The sequence below is a fragment of the Poecilia latipinna genome, unplaced genomic scaffold, assembly GCF_001443285.1.
Source record: "Poecilia latipinna isolate Pla-1442-1.1 unplaced genomic scaffold, P_latipinna-1.0 Scaffold536, whole genome shotgun sequence".
Classification (NCBI taxonomy): Eukaryota; Metazoa; Chordata; class Actinopteri; order Cyprinodontiformes; family Poeciliidae; genus Poecilia; species Poecilia latipinna.
This window is the reverse complement of record NW_015113152.1, coordinates 61,705-86,966: the sequence shown is the minus strand read 5'-3', so window position 1 is coordinate 86,966 and position 25,262 is coordinate 61,705. Positions and strand designations below refer to the sequence as shown.

At 37.0% G+C, this 25,262-nt stretch overlaps 5 protein-coding genes across 6 annotated transcripts; 3 read left to right on the top strand and 2 right to left on the bottom strand.

Annotated features, from left to right (window-relative positions):
- The first annotated feature begins 148 nt into the window (after nt 1–148).
- Nucleotides 149–3,424, top strand: LOC106952714 (gastrula zinc finger protein XlCGF8.2DB-like). 2 transcript variants are annotated; one of them, XM_015041027.1, is made up of 3 exons: nt 149–573; nt 1,250–1,321; nt 1,446–3,424. In XM_015041027.1, the coding sequence occupies exon 3, from the start codon at nt 1,460–1,462 to the stop codon at nt 2,597–2,599; it is 1,140 nt and encodes a 379-aa protein (XP_014896513.1). In that variant the 5' UTR covers nt 149–573; nt 1,250–1,321; nt 1,446–1,459; the 3' UTR covers nt 2,600–3,424. The 2 variants fall into 2 exon arrangements, with proteins under 2 accessions (XP_014896513.1, XP_014896512.1); XM_015041026.1 differs by lacking the exon at nt 1,250–1,321.
- Nucleotides 3,425–4,071: 647 nt separating this feature from the next.
- On the top strand, nt 4,072–7,862 carry LOC106952712 (gastrula zinc finger protein XlCGF52.1-like). The gene is made up of 2 exons (XM_015041025.1): nt 4,072–4,469; nt 5,584–7,862. Exons 1-2 carry the CDS (start codon nt 4,424–4,426, stop codon nt 6,747–6,749), a joined length of 1,212 nt encoding a protein of 403 aa, XP_014896511.1. The 5' UTR covers nt 4,072–4,423; the 3' UTR covers nt 6,750–7,862.
- Nucleotides 7,863–8,290: 428 nt separating this feature from the next.
- Nucleotides 8,291–11,424, top strand: LOC106952710 (zinc finger protein 391-like). The gene is made up of 2 exons (XM_015041023.1): nt 8,291–8,799; nt 9,335–11,424. The coding sequence occupies exons 1-2, from the start codon at nt 8,754–8,756 to the stop codon at nt 10,564–10,566; spliced, it is 1,278 nt and encodes a 425-aa protein (XP_014896509.1). The 5' UTR covers nt 8,291–8,753; the 3' UTR covers nt 10,567–11,424.
- Nucleotides 11,425–12,326: 902 nt separating this feature from the next.
- Nucleotides 12,327–15,626, bottom strand: LOC106952705 (zinc finger protein 569-like). Its single transcript, XM_015041005.1, has 3 exons — nt 15,260–15,626; nt 13,603–14,514; nt 12,327–13,426 (listed from the first exon to the last, which is right to left on the bottom strand). Exons 1-3 carry the CDS (start codon nt 15,282–15,284, stop codon nt 12,744–12,746), a joined length of 1,620 nt encoding a protein of 539 aa, XP_014896491.1. The 5' UTR covers nt 15,285–15,626; the 3' UTR covers nt 12,327–12,743.
- Nucleotides 15,627–16,036: 410 nt separating this feature from the next.
- LOC106952703 (zinc finger protein 502-like) lies at nt 16,037–25,255 on the bottom strand. Its single transcript, XM_015041000.1, has 4 exons — nt 23,960–25,255; nt 21,464–22,704; nt 19,057–19,243; nt 16,037–17,792 (listed from the first exon to the last, which is right to left on the bottom strand). The coding sequence occupies exons 1-4, from the start codon at nt 24,003–24,005 to the stop codon at nt 16,498–16,500; spliced, it is 2,769 nt and encodes a 922-aa protein (XP_014896486.1). The 5' UTR covers nt 24,006–25,255; the 3' UTR covers nt 16,037–16,497.
- Between the last annotated feature and the right edge of the window lie 7 nt (nt 25,256–25,262).

The following is a 25,262-nucleotide window of genomic DNA, read 5'->3' as shown; positions in this document are numbered from 1 at the left end:
AGTTCAGAAAGTCCATCACCACGTGAAGAAAATTATATATATTAATTAGACAAAATCACAACAACATTTAATTTCCCCTTTTTACCATTTGAACGTGTGTAGCAGGTTATATCCTGTCGTATGTTCTCCGGGACGAAAGGTGGCAATATGCATCCTAAAGTGGTTTGTGATCCGCCATTAAACACAAACAAGAACCAACGGATGTGACTTCCTGCTAGCAGCAGAATCAATGTAAAATTATTGTTTATTGTTAAATTTGAGCATTTCTGAGTTGATTTAACCATCCTTATATGTTATAAACATGCCGTACAAACTACAGCGCTTCTTACAGTTTTCTCTCAGTTTTAAAACGGCGTTTATTCCCGGAAACAACAGCAGCTTCGGGTATTAGCTTAGCATGTTAGCTGGAACCAAACCAGTCACACAGGGGAAGAGAGAGTCGTTTTGCAGGACAGACTGGAAATCTGATGGAGTTAAAGGGGAAAAAAGTTTCTGCCGTGCTGGTGTGAAAACATCAGAAAACAAAGATGGAGGGACGGACACACAGAGAGCAGATGGACTCTCGGTTTCAAGGTAACAGGCAGAGAGACAATAGTAATAACAATAAACGAGCCTTGTTGCTTCTTTTCTTTACGTTGTTTTTAAGGATTGTTTTCCAAAGCACTAAATGTTGTCATTGTACGATTTTTGTTTGCATTTTTCTGTTGCTGTAGCCCATCCTTTTCAAGGCTTGACATGTTATGCAGTTAAAGATTATATTTTTAATTCTGGCGTTGCTGCAGTGTGATTGAATAATTCTCTGTTTGTGCCACTCTAGATTCCTTCTTATTTTTCTCCATACTTAATTTGTTCAAATCATGAAACTAATGTCGAGTTTTTAATGATTTCTCAGAGGAAAAAAGCTGTACCCTTAAATTGTTGACATGTAGTATTTGTTTTAATTCAGCTACATGGGAAGAGTTTCTAGCGTGAATCACCTGCTAAGGTCTGTCTACAAAATGTTGATAAAAGTTAAGGTGAAAAGTATTGTAGCTTCATTTCATTCCCCTTTAGCAACATTAAAATGTTTAAATGATAACAACATTGAGTATGTAGGTTAAAAATTGAAACTACTTTGCTCTTTTTAAAACTTAAATTCTGAGCTAATTTTTGTTAAATTTTGTTTTGTTTTGTTTTGTTTAGGTTTATTGTGTAGGTTTATACACAGAATTAAGACTTTATGCATGTTTGACCTCATCTTTTCATGCAGACTTGTCCAGGATGACGTGCAGGATATAAAATCCCTACACTGGTTGAGGCGTTGACACCAAAACTGGAAAATGTTCTTGGACATATAAGATGGAAATACCACAGGAAAAATCATGTCACTGGAAACGCAGCCTGTGCTCTTCATATGACACTTCAGATGAGAGCCGTGCACTTTAACCTGTTTGTGTTTCCTGCAGACATCCAGCAGCTGATGCGGACGAAAGAGGAACTTCCTGCTGAGGAAGAGAACTGGACTCCCTCACTGGACCAGAACCAGAACCGCCCTGAAATTAAAGAGGAACAGGAAGAGACAAAGATTATAGAGTTCATATTCAACCCTGTCCCTGTAAAGAGCGAGGATGAGGAGGAGAAACCTCATCTCTCAAAGTTTCCTGACTGTCAGACTGAGGAAAACAGAAACTCACTAGAAACAGATGAATGTTTAGAATCAGATGATAAAGATAAAACTTCAGGTTCTTCAGAAACAGATGTCAGTGATGGAAACTGGGAGGAGAGCGATAGAACTAAGCCAGGATTGGACCCTGTTATTAATACATTATCTGTCAATGATATGGTGTATGACACAGGTAAGAAGCTACACAGCTGCCCTGAATGTGGTAAAACTTTTAGCCAAAAGTCAGATGTTTTGAGGCACAGCAGAATCCACACAGGAGAGAAACCTTTCATTTGCTCCATCTGCAACGCAGCTTTTTCTTGGAAGCATGTCTTGGCTCAACACATGAGAACGCACAGTGGAGAAAAACCCTTCAGCTGCTCCATCTGTAGTCAGCGGTTTGGAAGGAAGATACATGTCACCTCTCACATGAGATGTCATACTACAGAAAAACCTTTCACTTGCTCCATTTGTGGTCAAAAGTTCAGCCGGAGGGAAAGTGTGACGCGGCACATGAGACGTCACACTGAAGAAAAACCTTTCAGCTGCTCTGTTTGTGGTCAAGAGTTTGGCAGGAAGGAAAGTCTGACCTATCACATGACTCATCACACTGAAGAAAAACCGTACAGCTGCTCCGTCTGTAACAAAGCTTTTACTTTGAAAATAACTTTAACGGAGCACACGAGAATCCATTCAGAGGAAAGACCATTCACCTGTTCTGTCTGTGGTGCAGCTTTTAAAAGGAAACATACTTTAGCAGAACACACAAAAACCCACACTGGAGAGAGACCTTACAGTTGCTCTGTTTGTGGACGAAGTTTTGTTCAACTTATCAGTTTAACTCGTCATATGAGGGGTCACACGGGAGAAAAACCTTATAGCTGCTCCACCTGCAACAAGACGTTCAAATGGAAACAAACTTTTCTGACGCACACAAAACTACACTGCGGTGAATAATTTTCATCCTGTGAACAGACTCTTACTAAATATCCACGAAGGTTAGACAAAGTCTGGTCATGTTTTCAGTGGCAGGTGAGCTCACATTCAATCTGCTCTGTTTAAATATAATATGGAAATACCACAGGAAAAATCATGTCATTTTTAACAAAAGAACAGACAAAAAATAAACAAATTAAAACTTATCCATGTGTCCCAGTCAATTAAGTTTGGTGAGTATTTATATATGTATTTATTTTAATTGAAATTGTAATACATAATTAAAAAACACATTATTGTATCAATTTTTTACCTACCCAACTGTTAAATGTTTGTGTAACTAAAGTTTGTTTTTATTTTGAGTTAAAATCATACATGTTTGTTGTAGACTTTAATTATTGTACATTTCTCGCTTCATTCTGAAATTATTTAAGCATTCATCATTGATTCCTAAAGCAAAACACCAGAATCTAATTAATACTCCTGCCCAACCCCTTAACTGCAGACCAATCACATTATCTGTAGCAGTGATAGCCTCGCCCTCTGAGTTTGACAGTTTCATGCAAAATTAATACATGATGATTCCTGTTTAATTGCAGGTTGTTTTTGTCCTAAAATAAAAGAGTTGGAAGTTTGTAATTAAATAATATTTTCAGCATATTTAAATTGTCCACTTTTAAAATGTTCCCTTTCATTACAACTACATGGTAGTAAAGGCACCGTAGGTTTTAGAAATGCATTAAAAGTAAACGATTGAAAACCGACTTGTTTTAGATGCGCTTAGTCATTTTGGTGAGGATTATTTATTTGATTTGTCATCTGAAATAAACTCAACTGCATCTCTGATCTCTGTATGTGTGACTTTTTTTATATGTCTGCCTTGTGTGTTTCTCTGAGACTGTTTAATAGTCAAAGTACACATACACAAGTAAATCCACACCGGATTTCCATCTGAAAATACAATTATGTAGGTATTCTTAAAGACTTTGTGGTACAGATGATGAAAAATATTAACAAGATTATTAAACCAATATATAAATCTTAACATACCACAGGTAAAGCTTTCAATGTTTTCAACAAAAATAAAGCTCTCCAAGGATGACGATGGATTTAGTTTGGTTATTTGACCACTAGATGGCAGTATAACTCCATCTAGAAAACAACTGGCACGTTGCTGTCTCCCAAGCATATTTTTGAGATATTTCCAGTCAAAATATAAGTTAAATAATAACACAACTATATATTTTAAGCATTCCAAGAATTAATTTCCACCCAAATATAAAGTGGTTCTGGTGTTCTTTCACTCAGTATGAACTTCAAATGTAATTTATTTAAAATCATTTTGAATATTGTGATTAAATAATTTCCTTTTTATGTGTAGAATTGTAGCCTAATGTTAAATGTACCAGTACAGACAATAAAGCGCTTTTTACAGATTTCGTCGGGCGGGATACAGATCGAGCTTTTATTTTGAAGGCTAATATGACCCGCTCGCTACCGGAAGTTATTGTCTCCTAGCAGCAGTTGCTAGTGAGCGAAAAAAAGTATTGTTTCCCTTCCCCAGTTTGCTTTTTCATGTGCTGTCAACCTTTGATGGTCTTTTAAACATGCTTTGAAAACCACAGGGGATTTTTATCGTCTTTGAGGAGTAAATATTTTTTGTTGTTTGTATTGGTTTCCTCTCGGGAACAACGGGAGCTCTGAGTATTAGCATCTTCCGTTAGCTGGAAACAGACAGTCAGCGATTCAGAGACGCTTTGATCGAGAACAGACCGTTTCTGATGGAGTGTAAGGAGAGAGGTTTCTGCTGTGACCAGGTGAAAACCTAAAAAATGAAGCGAAACAATGGAGGAACCGACACTCAGTGAGCAGATGGACTCCGACTTTTATGGTAATTAGGCTTTTCTAAAGCTCTATTATTGTGTTGATATTAAGTCAACAAAAAATAAACCCAACTGAAAACATGAGGCAGAAATAAAACGAGACAAACTTGCAGCAATACTTTTCCATTTATACAAATAACGAATATAAAGAACTATTGCTGACCTATACAATAAAATCTTATGTACAAAATTGCTTATCTTAGCAAACATGTTGTTTATAAATCTCTGATGAGGTTAAATGGAGTTGAAATTTTTATTTTTACACTGATTTAGTTTCCTAAAATGTAAAACTATTGCTCTAGTTGGAAAAGCAGATTTTTCTAAGAAGAAAAATGTTACAAACTAAAGCAACTGTATAAAAATATTATAATCCCTTAGTTTCAGCAGGAAAGTTATCGAACAGAAGTACACCAACACAAAATTGCAGGAAATGTTAATCCTAAAATGTCAAGTTTATTAAGACAAAGTATACCTGTATAAATTGTGTACATATGTGTTTAATATAGTAATAATAATACTATAGATACAAGACTACAGACAATAGTTTTAACCAGTTTGGAATCTGTGCCTGTTTTAATAAAAATGCATGTAATTTTCTGTAATGTGTTTATAGTCTGTATGTAAATTTGGTTATGTTCCTATTAAATGATATTTACTAACATAAAGAAATAAGTGCAGCTTGTCACGTTGTTATTTTGGTTTATCAGTCTCCATAATCTGACACTGAAAGCTCAACTGGCCCCAATAGACATTAGAACCGAAATATGGATGGAGAGACATGCAATTTTTTTCTGATTATCGATAAATGAACTAAATTCTATGAGTTTTGTTTGTTTTTTTAATACATTTTCCTATTACTTGTGAAAATACTTGTTGGTTTGAAGTAATTATATGGGTATTGCAGATTTAAAATAGAAATAGGAAGAAAAATGTAGGAATTAAATGGTAAAGGGGCTAACTTGACCCAAGGTCAGCCACAACTAATTTCTCCTGAAAGACTCAAAACCAAAGACAGAAGTAAAAGAAAAGGAAAAATTATACTACAGTGGAAACACACCAAAGAGGACTGATTTGATTTTTAATATGGGAACTGGTTTTAGAAGCTGTGTGTGTTTCCTGCAGACGTCCAGCAGCTGACGGTGGTTAAAGAAGAGCTTCCTCTTGAGGAGGAGGACTGGAGTCCCAGACCAGACCAGGAGGACCAGAAGCCTCCACAGATTAAAGAAGAACAGGAGGAAAATGAGATCACCGAGTTCTTATTTGATCCTGTATCTGTAAAAAATGAAGATGATGAAGAGAAACCTCAGCTCTCAGAGCTTCGTCATGACCAGACGGGGCCGAACAGAGACGATACAGGACCAGAACCAGATGAATGTTTGGAAACTGACGAGGAAGACAAAGCATCGGGTTCTTCAGAGACGGACGTCAGTGATGGGAACTGGGAGGAGAGCAGCGAAGCTGAATCTGGTTCAGACTCTGTGAGAAACAACAAATCTCCTATAGGTGATGGAAGCTGTGAGAGAGATGAGAAGCTTCACATCTGTAGTGAATGTAGTAAAGCATTCAAACGCAGATCATGTTTGGTACGACACAACAGAATCCACACAGGAGAGAAACCCTTCAGCTGTTCCATCTGTAGCAAATCGTTCACATGGAAACGAGGCTTGGTTATACATATGAGAACGCACAGTGGAGAAAAACCTTTCAGCTGCTCGGTCTGTGGTCAGAGGTTCTCGAGAAAGGAGTCTGTGACCTCTCACATGAGATGTCACTCATCAGAAAAACCTTTCAGCTGCTCTGTTTGTGGGAAAAAGTTCAACAGGAAGGAAAATGTTATTCGGCACATGAGATGTCACACTGAAGAAAAGCCGTTCAGTTGCTCCATCTGTGGACAAAAGTTTGGCAGGAAGGAAAGTTTAAGCTATCACATGACGCATCACACTAAAGAGAGACCCTACAGCTGTTCTGTCTGTAACAAAGCTTTTACTCTGAAAGTAACTTTGATGGAACATACAAAATTTCACACAGAGGACAGACCATTCAGCTGCTCTGTCTGTAAAACTGCTTTTAAAAGAAAAGCCTATCTGACAGAGCACCAAAAAATCCACACCGGAGAGAAACCTTTCAGTTGTTCAGTCTGCGGCCGAAGCTTCCGTCAGTCTAACAGCCTGAAGCGCCACATGAGAAGTCACACAGAAGAAAAGCCTTTCAGCTGCCCCATCTGTCACGCAACATTCAAATGGAAAAGTGCTTGTGTAAAACACGTGAAAAATCACACAGGTGAATAACCAGTGAAGTAGAGACGCAGCGCTTTGCAAATGTATTCATACTCATTAAAATTTACTACGTTTTCTAATGCTACAACAACAAACAGCAGGCCGGGATTTTCATTAATCCAACAATAAGTAGTGAATAATGGTGTGGCGGGAGGAGAATGATTGTTTTCAGTATTATTTTATCAGTTATTGCAATCGGTTGATGGTATTCATCGCTACTGTGGGTGGAACAAGCAGTGACTAGGTTTTTATGAAATGTGTAGCAGATGTTGTTTGGATGGATGGACAAAAATGTGAGCGTGGGATGGAGGTTCATTGTTCAGTAAATCTGAATATTATTTAAAAAGTTCATTTCAGTGACTTAACTTTAAGTGGAACACATTATATAAATTTGTTACACACAGAGCGATGTTTTTAAACTTTTATTTCTTAATTAGAATGATTTTTTTTTTACTTTAAACGAATGAAAATGCAGCATTTCAGATTAAAATACTACATTAAACCAACAAAAAACACATGCAGGACAGAAATGTTGGCTTTGTAAAAAATTATGTTTAATTTTGGATTAAAGGCTGTTTTCAAAGCATACTTTAATCTGACAGACGAATCTCATAATAAATAGGCAGTTTTATGGCTGATTACCAATTTTAGTCAAAGCCAATTTTTGTTGTCCGAAAAGTAACTAAATGTAGCAACAAAATTGCTAACTGCGCATGGCTAGCTTTTTGATTCACTGTTGTTGCAGGAATGTAACCAAAAATTTGCAGGACAGCAAAAAACAAGGACTAGAGTTGTAAATGCTTTAAACTGTTGTAATGTTTCAAAGTGTCCCAGTGAAAATTCAGACATAGGGTTAACTGAGAATCTGTGGTGAGAGTTCAAAATTGAGGTTCTCTGTCCAATCATATAGAGATAAGCTTTATTGTTTAACCCAAAAGACTCATTTTTACTTTACATAAAATGCAAGAAAAAACAGAGATTTTTATTGTTTCAAAGTGACAAAAATGTGAAAAATTCAGGGGTGTGAATATTTTTTATGCAAAGTGTAACAATTTGCCCTGTTTGGATTTTGTTGTGCCTCTTTAATTGATGTGTAACATTAATAAACTCTGCTGCATGTCTGATGCCCATGAATGATTTCTGTCTTAAAAATGATTTAATATAAAAAAATACATTTTAGATCAAAATACAGCAATTCATACAACGGCACAGTACAGCAAGTTTAGTTTGCAGTGTTAGAGATGCACATGTTAAAATATCCGCAAATTAAACTTACATTAGAGAGTTTAATAAAAGTGAAACACTACTGGAACAACAAGCGGTGGCATCATTAAAATTTTAAAAATTGTGTTTTTTCTGTGCGAAGATTTTTTGCATGTGATTGTCTACAATAAAAATACAAGTTTGGTGACAGAGAGAACATAGTAAAGTCATCATAGATTGAAAAACCTGATGCAATATAAAGGTAAAGAGTGGATTAAATCTTCATATTTATCGTTTTAATGTTTTATCTTACAGTAACTTATCAATTATCAATATGAAGTAAAATATTTTCTTCCTGATTACTGTCTCCAATAAAGAATAAGTGAGAGAAACGGATATTTAATTTATCCAATTCGCGCTTTTATTTTGAAACGACCTCAGCACAAACGGAAGTTGCTTTCTGCTAGCAGTAACAATGAAGGCTGTGCGAACAAAAACAGGATTACGGTTTATTTAATGTAAATTCCCATGATGTGTCGCGCTTCATTTTATTTTGTAAACATGCTTTAAAAACCGACGACCATGTTTATCCTCTTGAAGTTATTATTTTATCTGAATTTCCTCCCGGAAGCAGCCGCAGTGTTAGCTTAGCTTGTTAGCTGGAAGCAGACCGTCAGCACCGAGGAGCACAGCGAGTCAGGGATACAGTTTGATGGAGAACAGACTCCTTATGATGGAGAAAAAGAGGAGAGGTTCTGCTGTGGTTGTGTGAAAACCTCACCGGTTAAGAGCTTTAAAGAAAAGACAACAGAGATGGAGGAAGCAGCACTGAGTGACCAGAAAGAATCTGATTTTAAAGGTAATTATCTTATACATTCTGTAAATTGCTATGAAGATCAATTGTAGTTTCATTACAAATATAAAAATATGTGTATTAATTATATATGCATAAATTCATGTGTGTGTAGTAATTAGCTACACGTATTTGAGTAGCTTTGAAACAGAATATTTTAATGCCCCACACTTTTAGCTTCTGCTTGAGTATTTTAATAACCGAATAATACATGAATTTATATACAATTATTCAAAAGTGTTATTGTTTTTCTGTCAATCAAATGTTAAATTAATCAAAGGTTAACAATTTGAACAATGTGTAAATTTAGGCATGATGCAAATTAGATCCATTAGGCACTTAAGATGTTTTAATCTCAATATGTTATTTTATAGATGTTATTTCTCCATCAAGACTTTATAATTAAACAGCCATTGTCAGCTCATGTGACAACATTTTTATTTGAAGCTGTAAAGTTGGATTAATTGTGTAATTAAATGTATATTATTGACATTAAGAGTTTTGTTTTTTTTGTCTTTGCTCTTGCTTCTTTTTCCTGCAGACGTCCAGCAGCTGGTGGTGATCAAAGAGGAACTTCTTGCTGAGAACTGGAGTGAAAGTCCAGACCAGGAGGACCAGAAGCCTCCCCAGATCAAAGAGGAACAGGAGGAGAATGAGATCACTGAGTTTATATTTGATCCTGTATCTACTAAGAGTGAGGATGATAAAGAGAAACCTCAACCCTCAAAACATCTTCTTGACAAATCCAAAAAGAACTCTGTTGGACTGGAACTAGATGAATGTTTTGAATCAGACAGTAAATATAAAACTTCTGGTTCAGAGACGGATGTCAGTGATGGAGACTGGGATAACAACGAATCTCAGTCAGGTTTGGACTCTGTGAGAAAAAAGCAAGTTTCTGAAGTTAATATGATATGTGATGGTGGAGAAAAGTTGCACAGCTGTGCTGAGTGTAAAAAAACATTTAACAGCAGATCATATTTAATAAGACACAATAGAATCCACACAGGAGAGAAACCGTTCAGCTGCTCCATCTGCAACAAAGCTTTCACATGGAAACATGGTTTAGTCCAGCACATGAGCCTGCACAGTGAAGAGAAACCTTTTAGCTGCTCTGTCTGCGGTCAGATGTTCAGAAGAAAGGAAGACGTCACCTCCCATATGAGGCGGCACTCTGCAGAGAAACCTTTCAGCTGCTCTGTTTGCGGAAAAACATTCAAAAGGAAGGAAAGCGTAACTTACCACATGAGACGTCATACTGAAAAAAAACCCTACAGCTGCTCCTTCTGTGACAAATCCTTTACTTTGGAAGTAACTTTAATGGAACACACTAGGATCCACACAGAGGAGAAACCATTTAGATGTTCTATCTGCAACGCAGCTTTTAAAAGGAGGTACACATTAACAGAACACACCAGAACCCACACTAAGGAGAGGCCGTACAGCTGCTCCATCTGCAGCCGGAGCTTTGCTCACAGGTCATATCTAACCGTCCACATGAGAGATCACGCAGAAGAGAAACCCTACACCTGCTCTGTTTGTAATGCAGCTTTTAAGAGGAGGTACACCTTAACAGAACACACGAGAACCCACACTAGAGAGAGACCTTACAGCTGCTCAGACTGTGGCAGGAGCTTCATGCACTGTGTGAGTCTGAGGCGCCACATGAGAAGTCACTCAAAAGAAAAACCTCTTAGTTGCTCCATCTGCAAGGAAACGTTCAAATGGGAAAAAACTTTTCTGAGACACAAAAAAATCCACACAGGGAAATAAATTTTCAGCTGCATAGACGGGTCGATCTGTTGATGTGTTAACTGGAAGTTTGTGCCTTGTCTGAGTAAAAATAATTCACATTTTATTCTGCAGTTTGAGAAACCCATAAGACACACACACACACACAGAGAGAGAGAGATTACTAGATGTTTTATTTTTTTAAGAACATAGTAATTGTGCTTCATCTTTGCTCACAGTGATGGATTCAGAAGCTGCATCAGCTTGTTGGTGTCAATCTAAGGTGATTAGAGGTTCCTACAAAACTGTGAAAAAGATTTAGCTCTTCAGAATATCATCAAAAAAATTATTTTCAAGATGCTCAAATAAACTTAAATCCAGTTTCTTGTTAGTAACTAAGCCTAAAGCTGAAATTGAGTAGCTTTTTATCCTGTTTTCTGTTTTACTGTTAACTTTTCTGTTTGTTGCAGCTAAGCCTCTCAGGTAGAACTGTGTTTTGTTATAGCAACCTCAACAAGAGAGTTACCAAAATAAAAGCATATAGTCTTATCAGTAATTACAATAAATAAAAGTAACTTCATCACATGACTCATGTGATGAAAGTGTTTTCATTGCAGTTTTGTGAAATACATCAGTTGTGATATGTCAACAAATCACTTCATCAAAAACTTTATTGAAATTTTTTTTCTGAAATTGGCATGCTTCCATTAAGTACATTTATTTTGCATAATTTCAATTTCTGCAATGTCATAGTTAATGGCAAAGAAACTGTTGACAGTCATGGTGTTTCTGCGTGTAACAGAAATGTATGAACTTTAACTGGACTGCTGATGGCACTTAAGATGACAATAAAAACATCTGAAGACATTCTTCTGAGGTGAGAATTATTTTAACTACTTGGGAAAATATGTAGTTATATACACCATTATATCCCTGCTGACCATACAAGTTTTTTTGTTTTATTTTACATCTAGACAAATATCTGAAAACATGCTAAAGTTGTTGCTACAGCAATGGTTTTTAACTATTCTCGTTTTTTAATTTTTGATTGATGCATGCACACACTCACACCTAAGGAGGAGAATTTAGAGAAATCAATTAGAGACAACCTGCAAACTAAATGGAGAAAGACCTTGGACTGGGAATTGAACCCACAACCTTCTTGCTATAAGGCTTCAATTCCACCAACTGCACCACTCTGTAAGTGGAGAAATGTAATTAAAAAGCACCAAAGATATATTCTTTAGATCTTTTTCTTATTTGGCTGGAAACAAATATAAAAAAAAAATTCTCAACCTGAGGAAACTTAGGACATTCAAGTCAGGTCCCCACTAACATAAGTAAATACATATGTCAATAAATTAGGATACCATTGATAAGTTCATTTTTTATTCACAAAGTGAAACATCATTTAGATTAATTACACATCAACTGATGTTTTCAAGTCTTTATGAAAGAGGATTATGGCCACTGAAAAAAAAGTTTCCCTCAGAATTCTGACTTCCTCTGAAACACAAAAAACAAAATCACATAAATCTGACATTTTCTTCCAGAAAGTTGGCTCTATTTCGACACAACTCATGTTTCTGAAGTCAGAATTCTAAAAAAAAAGCATTTTAAGAAAAATAGCAAGAAAAAATGCCAGAATTCTGAGGAATAAAGTAAAAATTCTAAGTCAAAATTTTCAATAAATAGAATTCTAAGAAAAACTAAAAGTTCTAAGAAAGTCAGAAATATAGAAAAAAGTCGCAATTCTAAGAAAAAAGTGAATTCTGTGGAAAAATCTGAGAAAAGTCATTTTCAGTGACTTTAACCTCTTCCATATTTATTTCTATTATGGCAATTTTCTGCTTATAGCCCAACAAAATACATATTCAACATTACATTATTACATCACACCAATGAAAGAAAAAGAAAACATTTTAATTCAGAAACATGAAACTTGTTCATTTTTTTAACAGGATTACTGTTAAAACATGGCAACAGAGGATATTTTCATAAATTCTGATTCAGTTTCTGCTGTTATGAAACCAAGAGTGAATCTGGGTTTGCAGTTTTTATTCATAATAAATTAGTTTACTGTTGATAAATCAGAATCCTTGTGATAACTGCTCATCTCTGCCTCTTGTGTTTTTACAAACAGAACTGAAATTTCTTCTTTGAGCGTGCACTGCATGCAACCACGTGAACCTTTGACCCCGAACTGTAGAACCCAACAGTTAAGACCCTGTGTGGGTCTTTGTGTGTTCAACAAGATCATGTTTATCCCTAAACTTGGCCTCACAAAGTGAACATTGGAGAGGTTTTTCTGCGCTGTGACAGCTCATGTGGCAGGTGAGACTGGACTTACGGCCAAAGCTTTGCTCACAAAGGGAGCAGTTGTACGGTTTCTCTCCGGTGTGTGTCCTCATGTGCTCTGCTAGTGTGTATTTTCTTCTAAACGCCGCGTTACAAACTGAACATTCGAAGGGTCGCTCTCCTGTGTGGACTCGGTTGTGTCTCAACAGATCTGCCCTGTGGTTAAAAGTTTTACCGCACTCGGAGCACCTGTGGAGCTTCTTGCCACTCTCGCAGGCAATTTCGCTAACTGGGCCGTTCTGCAGAGAGTCTAAACCCGGCTCCTTATCCCAGGATGACTCTAAATGCTGATCTAGACTCGGCTCCAGGCTCACAGAGTCTATGCTCTCCTCAGCTTGACTGGGATGAATTTGTGACAACAGAGATTTGTTTTTAACATCTCTGCTCTTCACGGGGATGGCAGGTAATCTGAGCTCTGTAATCTCAGCCTCCTCCTTTTCCTCCTTAATCTGTTGAGGGTTAGGCTGTTCCTGGACCAGTTTGGGACTAGAACTGCTCTCCTGATGCGAAGGCTCCACTTTAATCACCAACAGCTGCTGGACACCTGCAGAAACAAGGAAAAGAAAAGAGAAGAAAATGAAAGAAAATGTTTATTTTTAATGTTCACACATTTATTTTTTCAATTAATATACATTGACATCAGAATTTACTACAAGAAGGAAAGAAAGAAAGCCAGAAAGAACGAGTGAGAAGAAAAGAAAGAAAGAGAAAAAGAAAAACCTGCATGGATCTTGGTGTGCTTCACAACGTCCTGGTTCCTCCTGAACGCAGCCTTACAGACAGTGCAGCTGAATGGTTTCTCTCCAGTGTGAATCCTGGTGTGCTCCGTCAAGGCGTTCTTGAGTTTGAAAGCAGCCTTACAGATGGGACAACTGTAGGGTTTCTGTCCCGTGTGACACCTCATGTGACGGGTCAGGCTGATGCCATGACTGAAGCTCTGGCCGCACAGTGAGCATCTGTACGGTTTCTGTCCGGTGTGGCTTCTAGTGTGCTCCACCAGTGTGTATTTCCGCTTGAAAGTAGCCTTGCAGATAGAGCAGCTGAACGGCCTTTCATCCGTATGGATTCTCCCGTGCTCCATCAGATTTCGTTTTGAAGTGAAAGCTTTGTTACAGATGGAGCAGCTGTGAGGTTTTTCTTTAGTGTGGTAGGTCATGTGATACGTCAGACTCTCCTTTCGGCTGAACTTTTGTTCACAAACTGAGCAGCCGAAAGGTTTTTCCTCAGTGTGACACCTCATGTGGCGAGTTACGCTTTCCCTCCTGCTGAACTTCTGGTCACAGAAGGAGCAACTGAAGGGTTTTTCTTCAGAGTGGATTCTGTGGTGTCTTACCAGACATGGTCGGCTGTTGAAGGTTTTCCCACATTCAGAGCAGCTGTAGACCTTTTTCGCACTCATAACACCTAATGAAGATCCACCGCTCTCTCTGCAGTTTTCCTCTGAAGCCTCTGGAGGTTTAGATGAGAGCGATTCTGGTCCCACCGGGTTCCTGTTCTCAGTCTGGATGTGATAAAGCTCCAAAGACTGAGAAAAGTCTTCCTCATCTTCATTTTCAACAGGATTGAATACAAACTCTGTGACCTCAGCCTCATCCTGTTCCTGTTTAATCTGTAGGTCGTCCTGCTGGACATCTGTGGGAAACACAAACAGTGAAAGGTTTGAGGAAACAGACCCAAAGGTGGCAGCAATCAGTTTGTAGTTATTTGGCAAAAATGTAAATTCATTATTTTACACATGAAAAACATACACATGAACAATGGAAGGATGGATCTCATTCCAGTGACATCACACATTGTTGCTGTTGCAGTCGTGATATGAATGAATGTCATATTAATTTATTTTGTGTTGAATTTTAAAAACAATAATTGGATGCATAATCTTAACTTTATAGCTGTGCTTTATTACTTGTCTAATATTGTAAATTTGTCCTTACTGTAGACTCTTATTCTAATTTATTTTTTTACCTTTGTGTGAAAACACGCATCTTATTTTAACTGGCTGCTGTTGCACCTGAATTTCACCACTGGTGGGACAATAAAAGATATTTACATTAGAAAAAAGGAAACCTGCTGCCACCAAAGCCTATCAGTGTGCATATTGGTGCAGTTTGGGAGTGAAGCTCGATGAATGTGGCTCTTTAAAACCGCTTTTAGTACCCAGTATGATTACAAAAGCACTCAATAAATTCAATCCGTTTTCTTTTTACATTAAGATGCCAGATTTTAAAATGCGGAAGCTCTTCTTTTATTATTATTTTACCTACTTGGCGATCATTTCAAAAAATCTAGTTTAGTGCTTCTGAATTCAATCTAAAAGTCCTGTTAGTCAACTCAGTGATATTTTCTAGTATTTCCAGTCAGAGATATGTAGTTTTACCGTCACTGCGTGTCGGTTCCTCCATCTCTGTTAATTGTCTTTTCTCCGACGCTGAGACCTTCTGAGACCCTTCTCCACCTAACCTTCATCAGAAAATGAATCTGTTCTTCATCAATGTGTCTGACTCACTGTTTCCAGTTCGCAGGCTAGGCTAGGCTAACTCTACGCGCTTCTGCTGCTTCCGGGAGAGAAAAAAAAATCAGATAAAACCAAACTTCACGAGGAGAATAAAAACAACATAAACACATTATAAGTATATTTTCGGACACGCCAAAGGGTGGTTCAACACCGATTCGCAAGACTTGCTGAATGAGCTCCGATTTGTTTAAATAGCTACCGCCACTTCCGGTAGTGATCGAGTCCTTCAAACTAAAAGCTTGTGCGTCAACGGCTGCATTTACAGTTAGAATAATGTGTGCTCTGATTTCGCGCTGGGTCCGATTAAAAGTACCTTTCCAAAATAACTTTTAAACGGGTACGTACTTATAATTCAACCCACATTTATCTATTAAAATGTTTAGTTTTTTTATGACGTGTGTATATATATATATATATATATATATATATATATATATATATATATATATATATATATATATATATATATATATATATATATATATATATTTAAAAAAATCAGAAACATCTAGTCTGAATTTTCACCCTGTGATCTTCAACCCACTATTACTGGAACTTTATTCATGGAAATATTTTACTGGGTCTTGAAAATGTCAAATCTGAAAATGTTTTATGCTCTTAAAATCAAACATGAGATTCAGAACACAAATGTTTATTGTAGGCTATATATTTAATACATACAGCTAAGTCAGACATGACACATATAGTAGATGTGTTTTTCCCTTCTGCATCAGTGATTTTTACTAAGTAATATGAGTTTGATCCCTGGAAGATCTCCAAACATCTCAGCAGACTTTCGTTAGCTGCAGAACTATAAGAACAATTCAGTTTATTTAAGTGGCGCCAGTTCACAATAATTTTAAGAGTTACATTAAGTTCATAACAATTTAATTAATTGCAATACAACTATAATGTTACAACTAGGTTTATGTACAAAAAATGTTAAAGTTGAACAACTTCTCTTTATATTTACTTTCAATGTCATCCTACAGAGTTTAGGTTCTTTGAAATGCTGTTTTACTAACAGACCAGCTGGAAAGTGTTCTTTGTTTTTCTCCTCCCCAATGTTAGAGACCAACTGAAGCTTTGCAGCTGAGAGATTATATCGCTGGATGGATCTTTGTGTGATTCACGAAGGCATGTCTCCATCTGAACGTGGCCTGACAGGTGGAGCAGCTGTACGGTTTCTCTCCTGTGTGACACCTCATGTGACGAGACAGGCTTATATAGCGGACGTAGCTTTTACTGCACAGTGAGCAGCTGTAAGGTTTCTCTCCAGTGTGGGTTCTGATGTGTTCCTCTAAAGTGAGTTTCCGTTTGAACGTTGCTTTACAGGTGGGACAGCTGAACGGTTTTTCTTCTGCGTGACCTCTTATATGAACAACTAGATAGGACCGGTACCTGAAGCTTTGGTTGCAGATTGAGCACTTGTGGGGTCTCTCTCCAGTGTGCGTTCTGATGTGGTCTTTCAAGGTGTGTGCTCTCTTAAAAGATGTGTTGCAGATGGAACAAGTGTAAGGTTTTTCCCCTGAGTGAACCTTTGTGTGTTCCATCAAATTCTTCTTAGAAGAAAAAGTTTTGTCGCAGTCTGAGCAGCTAAAAGGTTTTTCTCCACTGTGGGACTTCATGTGTCGGACTAATCCATTTTTCCATCTAAAAGCTCTGCTGCAGATGGAGCAGCTGAAGGGTTTCACTCCTGTGTGGATTCTCTGGTGTTCTGATAAATATCGTCTGCGAGTGAAGGTTTTACTACATTCAGAGCAGCTGAAACGACCAGAGGACTCCCTGTTGGTCACTGATTGAGTTTGAATACTCTCCTCCCAGTTTCCATCACTGACGTCTGTCTCTGAAGCAGAAATTTTGTCTTCAGGATCTGATTCTAAACATTCATCTGGTTCTACAGAGTCTCTGTTCTCCTCAGTTTTGTCATGATTAAGCACTGTGAGCTGAGCTTTCTCTTCATCATCTTCACTCTCCAGAGGACCAGGACTAAAACCTCTTTCACCAAAGAGAACTTTTTTAATTTTCCCAGATCCAAAACCTGACTGAGTTTCACTGCTTTTCTCCCAGTTTTCATCACTGATGTCCATCTCTGAGGAATCTGAAGACAAACCTACATTTTTATCTTCAACATCTGATTCTACATATTGTTTTGGTTCTGGTCCAACAGAGTCTCTGTTCTCCTCAGTTTGGTTGTGATGAAGCTCTAAGAGCAGCGGTTTCTCTTCATCTTCACTCTTCACAGTGAGAGGATTGAATATAAACTTTATAATCTCGTTCTCGTCACGCTCCTCTTTAATCTGCGGAGGCTTCTTTTCCTCCTGATCCAGTCCGGGACTCCAGATCTCCTCCTCAGCAGAAAGCTCCTCTTTGATCACCACCACCTTCTGGACATCTACAAAAAACAAAGCAAGTTACAGGAAACTGCTTTCAACCTCCCATTCCACAACTAATCTAGTTTTGAAGTTCTGAAGAGGAGCTTTTTTTCCCATCATGGTTAATTATGTTACTGATCAAACCACCAATATGTCACCTTCGGTTTCAATGTAGCATGATACCTGCAATATTCTGCTATTAGAATCCTGGTCACTTCTTGCAAAGGTGAATGCAGTTAAAGCTGCAGAATGTAACCTTAAAAAAAAACATTTTTAACATATTTGTTGAAACTATCACTAGGTCACGACACTATAGCATGAGACAGATAATCTTTAAAAAAATTGTCTTTGCTTTCACCCTGTGCTAACTAGAAACAACCAATCAGAACCAGGAGGAGGGTCTTAGCCCTGTCAATCACCATCTGTGTGGTGCTGCTAATGTCCCTCTCCTTTGCTGTCTGGTAAGCTGAAGCTAATAGAACCTGTCGTAAATATTAAGGCTAGTTAGCATAGCCACCGATGACAGCAGATAGACGGTTTTCCTGAAACTATAAGTTGTTTCTTCACCATTAGTAGATTGATCACTAAGTACCTGAGGATGATTGACAGCACTAAGACCCTCCTCCTGATTTTGATTGGTTGTTTTTGGTCGGGAGCGCTGCATTTCTTCAGATGGCAATAGATGCTAAGCAAGAAATTGATTATCTATCTCATATACTGTAACGACATGGTAACAATATGTAAAAAAAATAAATAAATTACATGCTGCAGCTTTAGTTACCTTTTCTTACACTAATAAAATAGATTAGTTGTATTATGTTTCATTTGTTTATTCAGAAGCAGTTAGGCCAAAAAATGATCAAAGAGTGATAATTTTTGTATATTAAATTATACTCCAGTCATTTATCTTTTGGGAGATTTTTAGGTCATTCCAACATTAAATCTGCCAAGAATATTAATATATTTCTCTGATAATAGGCTACAAGTAAATCACTTGTTTTGATTAATCTTAAAAGAAAGTCAATGTGTGATTGTTGTTTTTTTCTAGTCATAGTGATATTTTAAAATTGGATCTAAAACTGATTGTCATCTTTACTGCCTCATCAGACTGGATGTACACATTTATAAATCAATGTTTTATTACTTTATTTAATTTATGCATCCAGGTCCAGGTTATGACTTCACTCTGAGCGTTTCGTCTCAGTGGAAAATCATGTTTTCCATTTGTGCTGTTTTCATTGGTGGCATGCAAACATTTAAAGAGCCGTAGAAGAAGATAATCACCATCACAGTCAGAGTCCATCTGCTGACTGTCTGTCGTTTCCTCCATCTCTGTGAGTCGTATTTTATCCAAAGCTGAGGTTTTCACACAATCACAGCAGAAACTATTCTTTCCGTAAACTCCTTCAGAAACAGTCTGTTGTCCATCAGTCTCTGACTCGCTGCGCTCTGTAATACTATCTGTGTAGAGCTAACAGGCTAAGCTAACACTCGACGTTTCCGTTATTTCCGGGAGGAACATTCAGCTCAAACAAAACTTCGCAAAGAAGATGAAACAATGAATAACGTAAACAAGGCATAGTTAAGATATGCCGCCGATTGGTCCAATCCCGATTCACTAGAGACGCTAAATAAGCTGCATATTGTTTACATAGCTTCTGGGACTTCCGGCACTTATTTCGTCCTTCAAAATAAAGGTAGCTACGAACTACATGTATGATATAGATTTATGTCAGACAGAGTATAAAATTTTGGGCCAGTTTAAAGAGAATTTAATGAAACAAAGTAAACATTCTCCACAGTCTTATCCAATACATTAAAATATACGATTCATTTGTCAAATTAAAATTTAATTTAGAAAATAACCTTCACTCGGTTATATGTTTCATTAAGGCCACATTTCTCTATTGAAATATTTTTCTATTGCTCTGATGTATTATCATAATCTTAAATGCAATGTTTTCATGTAAGCAGAACATTATCACACTTAAAGAAGTAAAGGCGTGACAACATCAATATCTGTTATTAATCTATATAATGTTTTCTAATTGGTGAATTAGTTAATGAAATAACTAAAATAAAAATGTAAATCATATTTAAAATTTTAACAGCAAATATATGTAAAGGAATTGGTTTCCTAATTAAGATTTTAAGGTATGTATCTAAATATTAAATAAATTTATCAGTAAAATAAATTCACTTTTCAATAATCTAATTTATTTAATGGGTCTGAAGCCTGCGAGGACCAGAGGATCAGAACTGTCCAATTAGTGTGAGATTTATAATAAAGATTCAGGTCAAAGTACAACAATGTTGGCCAGTTTAAAAAGAATGAGACATGATGGGCCTAGTCAAAGTAAACACACTTAAACTTATTTTACTCTTCATGGTATTCTCAGGTTTTGTTACTGATGTCATATCTTTTTGACTTATTTGATTTTTATTTACTGTTTTTTTTTAATTGACTGAAGTTATATCTGTATAGCAGATTTACTTAAATAAATGAAATTATACTGACACAAAGTAAGAAACTGTCAGCTCAGTTTTGGATGGAGGCAAATTTAGATTACTTTTTCATGTCTACACTGGGTACATTTTAACAGTAAAACAATCATAAAAACCACCTCATACAGAAGATGCTGTATTCACAACATAATCAATAAAGTTTATTTGTAGAGCACATTGCAGCAGCACAGCAGTTCAAAGTGCTTTACATCATGAAAACATAAAACCCATAATAAACACATCATACATCCAACAGTTTTGAAAACCAAAAACAGACTTTACATTTTTTCAAGTGCCATCGTTAAAATAATACATCTCTCCTTTTTTAATCTTGATTTAAAGGAACACGGTTTTTCGGCTGTTCCATAGTTTTCTGGAAGTTTGCTCCAGATCTGCGGTGCATAGAAGCTGAGTGCTAGTTACTCAGCTGCAGTTTTTGAGTCTTTTCCTCCTCAGCTTTTGGACCAAATGAACAAGTTCAGCCTGCCGTCCCTCTCTGCATATTAGGATTTTATCCTCTCATCTTCCACTTAATACTTTAAATAACAGAAGCAAGTTTCTGTTGAACTGATCTATAGTGACCAAACATTATTTTTTGTAAGAAACTTATCATACAAGTTGCTGAGTTTAATATTTTCTGTTTTATTGACTCATGTTGGCCAACATGGTAACAATTTTACCATGTAAGGTAAAATTATTACATTTCTGTGTTTTGAGGTAGACAAAAAATGGTGGAAAGGTGGATAGTGTTTGAGGTGCTGAATCTTAAAGAAGGGCCATGGAGTCCAAAACAGTTTGGAAGATTAAGTAAAACCATAACTTAAACTCTTCTGTGAGCTTCTAGCTGCAATTAAAATCAACAGGGAAGTGAAAGAGTTAAAATAAGCAATATGGAACGGCAGCAATGTCAACTTAGGTAGAATAAAAACATCAAATAAAACAGGCTCATGCTCAATAAACCACACAACTAAGTTAAAAAGAGGTAACCCATCAGCTTAAACAGTATCAACATCATCATGGTTAAAAGGTAAGCTGCCATTGACTTCTCAGCACAGCATACATGAACATTAAATGCCCCAACAATAAAAATACAATATTTCAACCAACAGATTAAAGAAGTCCTGATTGTGTTTTGAGAGGCCCAGATGGGACTAAAATGCCCTGAGCAGGTAAAAAGTTATTTCACTGGATGGATCTTTGTGTGGGCCACAAACGCTTGTCTCCATCTGAACGTGGCCTGACAGGTGGAGCAGCTGTACGGTTTCTCTCCTGTGTGTGTCCTCATGTGACGAGACAGGCTTATGTAGCGGACATAGCTGTTACTGCACAGCGTGCAGCTGTAAGGTTTCTCTCCAGTGTGGGTTCTGATGTGTTCCTCTAAAGTGAGTTTCCGTTTGAACGTTGCTTTACAGGTGGGACAGCTGAATGGTTTTTCTTCTTTGTGATTTCTGACGTGAACGATTAGATAGGACCGGTACCTGAAGCTTTGGTTGCAGATCGAGCACTTGTAAGGTTTCTCTCCAGTGTGGGTTGTTTTGTGCTCCTTTAAGGTGTGTGCTCTCTTAAAAGATGCATTACAGACAGAGCAGGTGAAAGGTTTTTCCCCTGAGTGAACCTTTGTGTGTTCCATCAAATTCTTCTTAGAAGAAAAGGTTTTGTCGCAGTCTGAGCAGCTAAAAGGTTTTTCTCCACTGTGGGACTTCATGTGTCGCACTAATCCATTTTTCCATCTAAAAGCTCTGCTGCAGACGGAGCAGCTGAAGGGTTTCACTCCTGTGTGGATTCTCTGGTGTTCTGATAAATACTGTCTGCGAGTGAAGGTTTTACTACATTCAGAGCAGCTGAAACGACCAGAGGACTCCCTGTTGGTCGTGGAGTTTAAACCTGACTGAGCTTCACCGCTCTCCTCCCAGTTTCCATCACTGGCATTCGTCTCTGAAGACACTGAAGAAGAATCAGAAGTTTCATCTTCATCATCTGATTTTGAACATTCATTTGGTTCCACAGAGTTTTTGTTCTTCACAGTTTGGCTGTGATGAAGCTCTTCCTCTTCATCATCTTTAGTCTTCCCAGAAGCACCAAGTGTTTTATTTGACCCAGACCCCAAACCTGACTGAGCTTCACTGCTCTCCTCCCAGTTTCCATCGCTTACATCCGTCTCAGAGGAATCTGAATCTCTGTCGTCTGATTTGAAACGTTCATTTGGTTCTGGTTTCACAGAGTGTCTGTTTTTCTCATTTTGGCTGTGATGAAGCTCTGAGAGCTGAGGTTTCTCTTCATCTTCTTCACTCTTCACAGGAACAGGACCAAACGTCGACTGAGTGATTTCATTCTCCTCCTGCTCCTCTTTAATCTGTGGAGGTTTTGGGTCCTCCTGGTCCTGACTCCAGTTCTCCTCCTCTTTAGTCTCCATCATCTGCTGGACATCTGCAGGAAACAAACATGGTGGATTCAGTACCCAAAAATTGTACTCCAGTAAGAGTAGCACTACTTCAACCCATTTGTAGTCAAGTAAAAGTAAAACTTAGCCATCAGAGAAGTCATTACAGTAAAGGTAAAAAAGTATTTCATAAAAAGGAAACTTGGGCATTAAGTAACTGATCATAACATCTGGTTTAATATTTGAAAATAATGTCATAGTTATGTGCAAATTCTGATATTTACAGAATAAAATGAAAGAAATATACAAAAACATAATTACAAACAAATATGCAAAAGGTATAAATTCAAATTCAAAAATCCTTCATGGATCCCAAAGGGAAATTAAATGTTGCTGTAACTCAAATTAATTAAAATTAATCAAAGAGTTATTGTAGATGATGATAGCTGTTGGCAGGAGAGATCTCTTGTAGAGGTCTGTACTGCAGCGAATATGAAGAAGCCTCTGACTGAACGTACCATTTCTCTAATCAAATATTTTCAATATAAACTAGTGGAACTAGTACTTCTGATAAGAAGTATATATCTAAGTATTTCCATTGATAGTATTTAGTTTTTAGTGTATCTTCATGATCTACGAAAGACTCAGCAGATACATAACGATGGAAAAACAAAGCTTGTGTACAAACAGGAGGTCTCACTTCAACAAATAGTTTCGTATCTACTGCATTATTGGTTAAAATGTTTATCTTTCATTAAGCGACGTTACTTACAGTGAGTAAAGTATTCAGACATTTCACTCAAGTGAGAGTAGTGATACTTCAGAATAATACTACCCAAATAAAAGTAAATAGTATGGTGTAGTAAAATTACTTCTAAGAGTTTATTAATTTATTTATTTTCACAAAATGTTACTCAAATAAATGTAATTGAGCAAATGTAATTATTTACTATCCACTTTTGATTATTTTGCATAATAAACACATTCATTGTAGCTGATCTAATTTTGAAGATCTAAAGGAACTTTCACGTTATTGCACAACCAGATGAAGGAAGTTGGGATATTTTTCCTTTAGTCACGCTTAACAACTCGGGGAACCGGACTAACCTGTGTGCACACTTTTTAAAATCTAGATTTTATAACGATTATTTTATCTATGCATCCAATTCCAGGTCTGGACTTCATAGTGAGCATTACTTTATTTCAGTTTTAAAGTTAACTGGTAGTTTTTTGGTTTTTGAAGGAGTAAACTAGCCATCTGCGGTATGTAAACATTTAAAGAGCGGTAAAGAAGAAAATCACCTTCACACTTAAAGTCTGTCTCCTCACGCTGGGTCGGTTCCTCCATCTCTTCTGTGTTTTCTTCAATCTCGAGACCTTCAGAGGGTTTCACACAATCTAAGTTAAAACTTTCCTTAAACTCCTTCAGAAAATAATCCGTCCGTTTCCGGCTAACATGCTAAGCTAACACTCGACGCTTCCAGTACTTCCGGGAGGAAAATTAACACTAAAAATCTCTCATATCAGCGGTGAAAAAGTTTGAATACTGTGAAATGTATATATTATAATCGAAAGACTACTAAATTGCGATTTTCACTTATTAAAAGAGGGTAAACGAAACGTTGATGACGGAGGTCATGTTGCTAGGAGGCAATCACTTCCGTTGGATTTCAGATCATACTGGCCTTCAAAATAAAAGCTTGATCTGAATTATAAATTAAAACACTTTCCATTTCACGTAATGTTACATGGATCACCTATAATTATACGCAGACACATCAGTTGAGGCCAAGTCTAACGGGAGTCAACTTAAAAAATATAGAAAGGAGCGTTTTTGACCCCAACTGCTTCTTTGATAAAGGCTAATAAATATGACCCGTTTCAATTCAATTAAAACATTTTTTCATTCATCCAAAAGAAAAATTAAATATTGTCTTAACTCTGATCATCCAAGCATCTTCAGAGAGTTGTGGTGGTGATGCTTTGGGCAGAAAGGATCTCTGGTAGCTGTCAGTCTTGCAGCAAATCTGAAGAAGCCTCTGACTGAAGACACTGTTGCTGAATAACAGTCATGACGTGTTAACAGCTCCGTTTCTCCATTGAGGAGACGATATTACACAGTAACATATCCTGGATGACACCATATGTTGTTGTCAAGTTGTGCTAATCCACTTTGTCTGCTTTTCTTTAAATGTCTGTCTGATTAGATGTTGAAGTTGGGGATCTGATACATTATGACTGATGGGAGAGATGGCTTGAACTTCCTCTTCCTCTCTCTGTGGTCCTCCTCTGGGTCCATGAAGCCTCCTTTTCTACTCATGAATTATTGTTTTGATAATCGTCTGATTTCATTCAATGCAGTCACATTCATATAGCACAAATCCTCGACAAATGTTATCTTAATGCACTTAAAAAGCCCAAAAGGCCCAGTTCATATCTACTTAAATAGGATGAATTTTATCCAACTGTAATTTTTAAAGACAGGTTGTCTATTGAACAAACTTTATTGGATTTCTTTTCAATAGATTTAAAAACCTAAAATCCTAATCAGTAAATGCACCATGTACAAAATGTCCACAACTTTCATAAACAGTCTGAAACTAAA

Bases quoted from the DNA above. Each gene is read 5' to 3' on its own strand.
- LOC106952705 (XM_015041005.1), bottom strand. From the start codon at position 15,284: ATGGAGGAACCGACACGCAGTGACG. The intron at 14,515-15,259 runs GTAAAACTACAT...TGTTTCCCACAG, and splicing joins GGAACCGACACGCAGTGACG to ATGTCCAGCAGGACGACCTA. The intron at 13,427-13,602 runs GTTTTTCTTTTT...TTGTTTCTGCAG, and splicing joins GCACACCAAGATCCATGCAG to GTGTCCAGCAGCTGTTGGTG.
- LOC106952712 (XM_015041025.1), top strand. From the start codon at position 4,424: ATGGAGGAACCGACACTCAGTGAGCAGATGGACTCCGACTTTTATG. The intron at 4,470-5,583 runs GTAATTAGGCTT...TGTTTCCTGCAG, and splicing joins GATGGACTCCGACTTTTATG to ACGTCCAGCAGCTGACGGTG.
- LOC106952710 (XM_015041023.1), top strand. From the start codon at position 8,754: ATGGAGGAAGCAGCACTGAGTGACCAGAAAGAATCTGATTTTAAAG. The intron at 8,800-9,334 runs GTAATTATCTTA...TTTTTCCTGCAG, and splicing joins GAAAGAATCTGATTTTAAAG to ACGTCCAGCAGCTGGTGGTG.
- LOC106952703 (XM_015041000.1), bottom strand. From the start codon at position 24,005: ATGGAGGAACCGACCCAGCGTGAGGAGACAGACTTTAAGTGTGAAG. The intron at 22,705-23,959 runs GTGATTTTCTTC...TGTTTCCTGCAG, and splicing joins GACAGACTTTAAGTGTGAAG to ATGTCCAGCAGATGATGGAG. The intron at 19,244-21,463 runs GTGAAATAACTT...TTAGCCTGTTAG, and splicing joins CCCACACAAAGATCCATCCA to CTCTACACAGATAGTATTAC.
- LOC106952714 (XM_015041026.1), top strand. From the start codon at position 528: ATGGAGGGACGGACACACAGAGAGCAGATGGACTCTCGGTTTCAAG. The intron at 574-1,445 runs GTAACAGGCAGA...TGTTTCCTGCAG, and splicing joins GATGGACTCTCGGTTTCAAG to ACATCCAGCAGCTGATGCGG.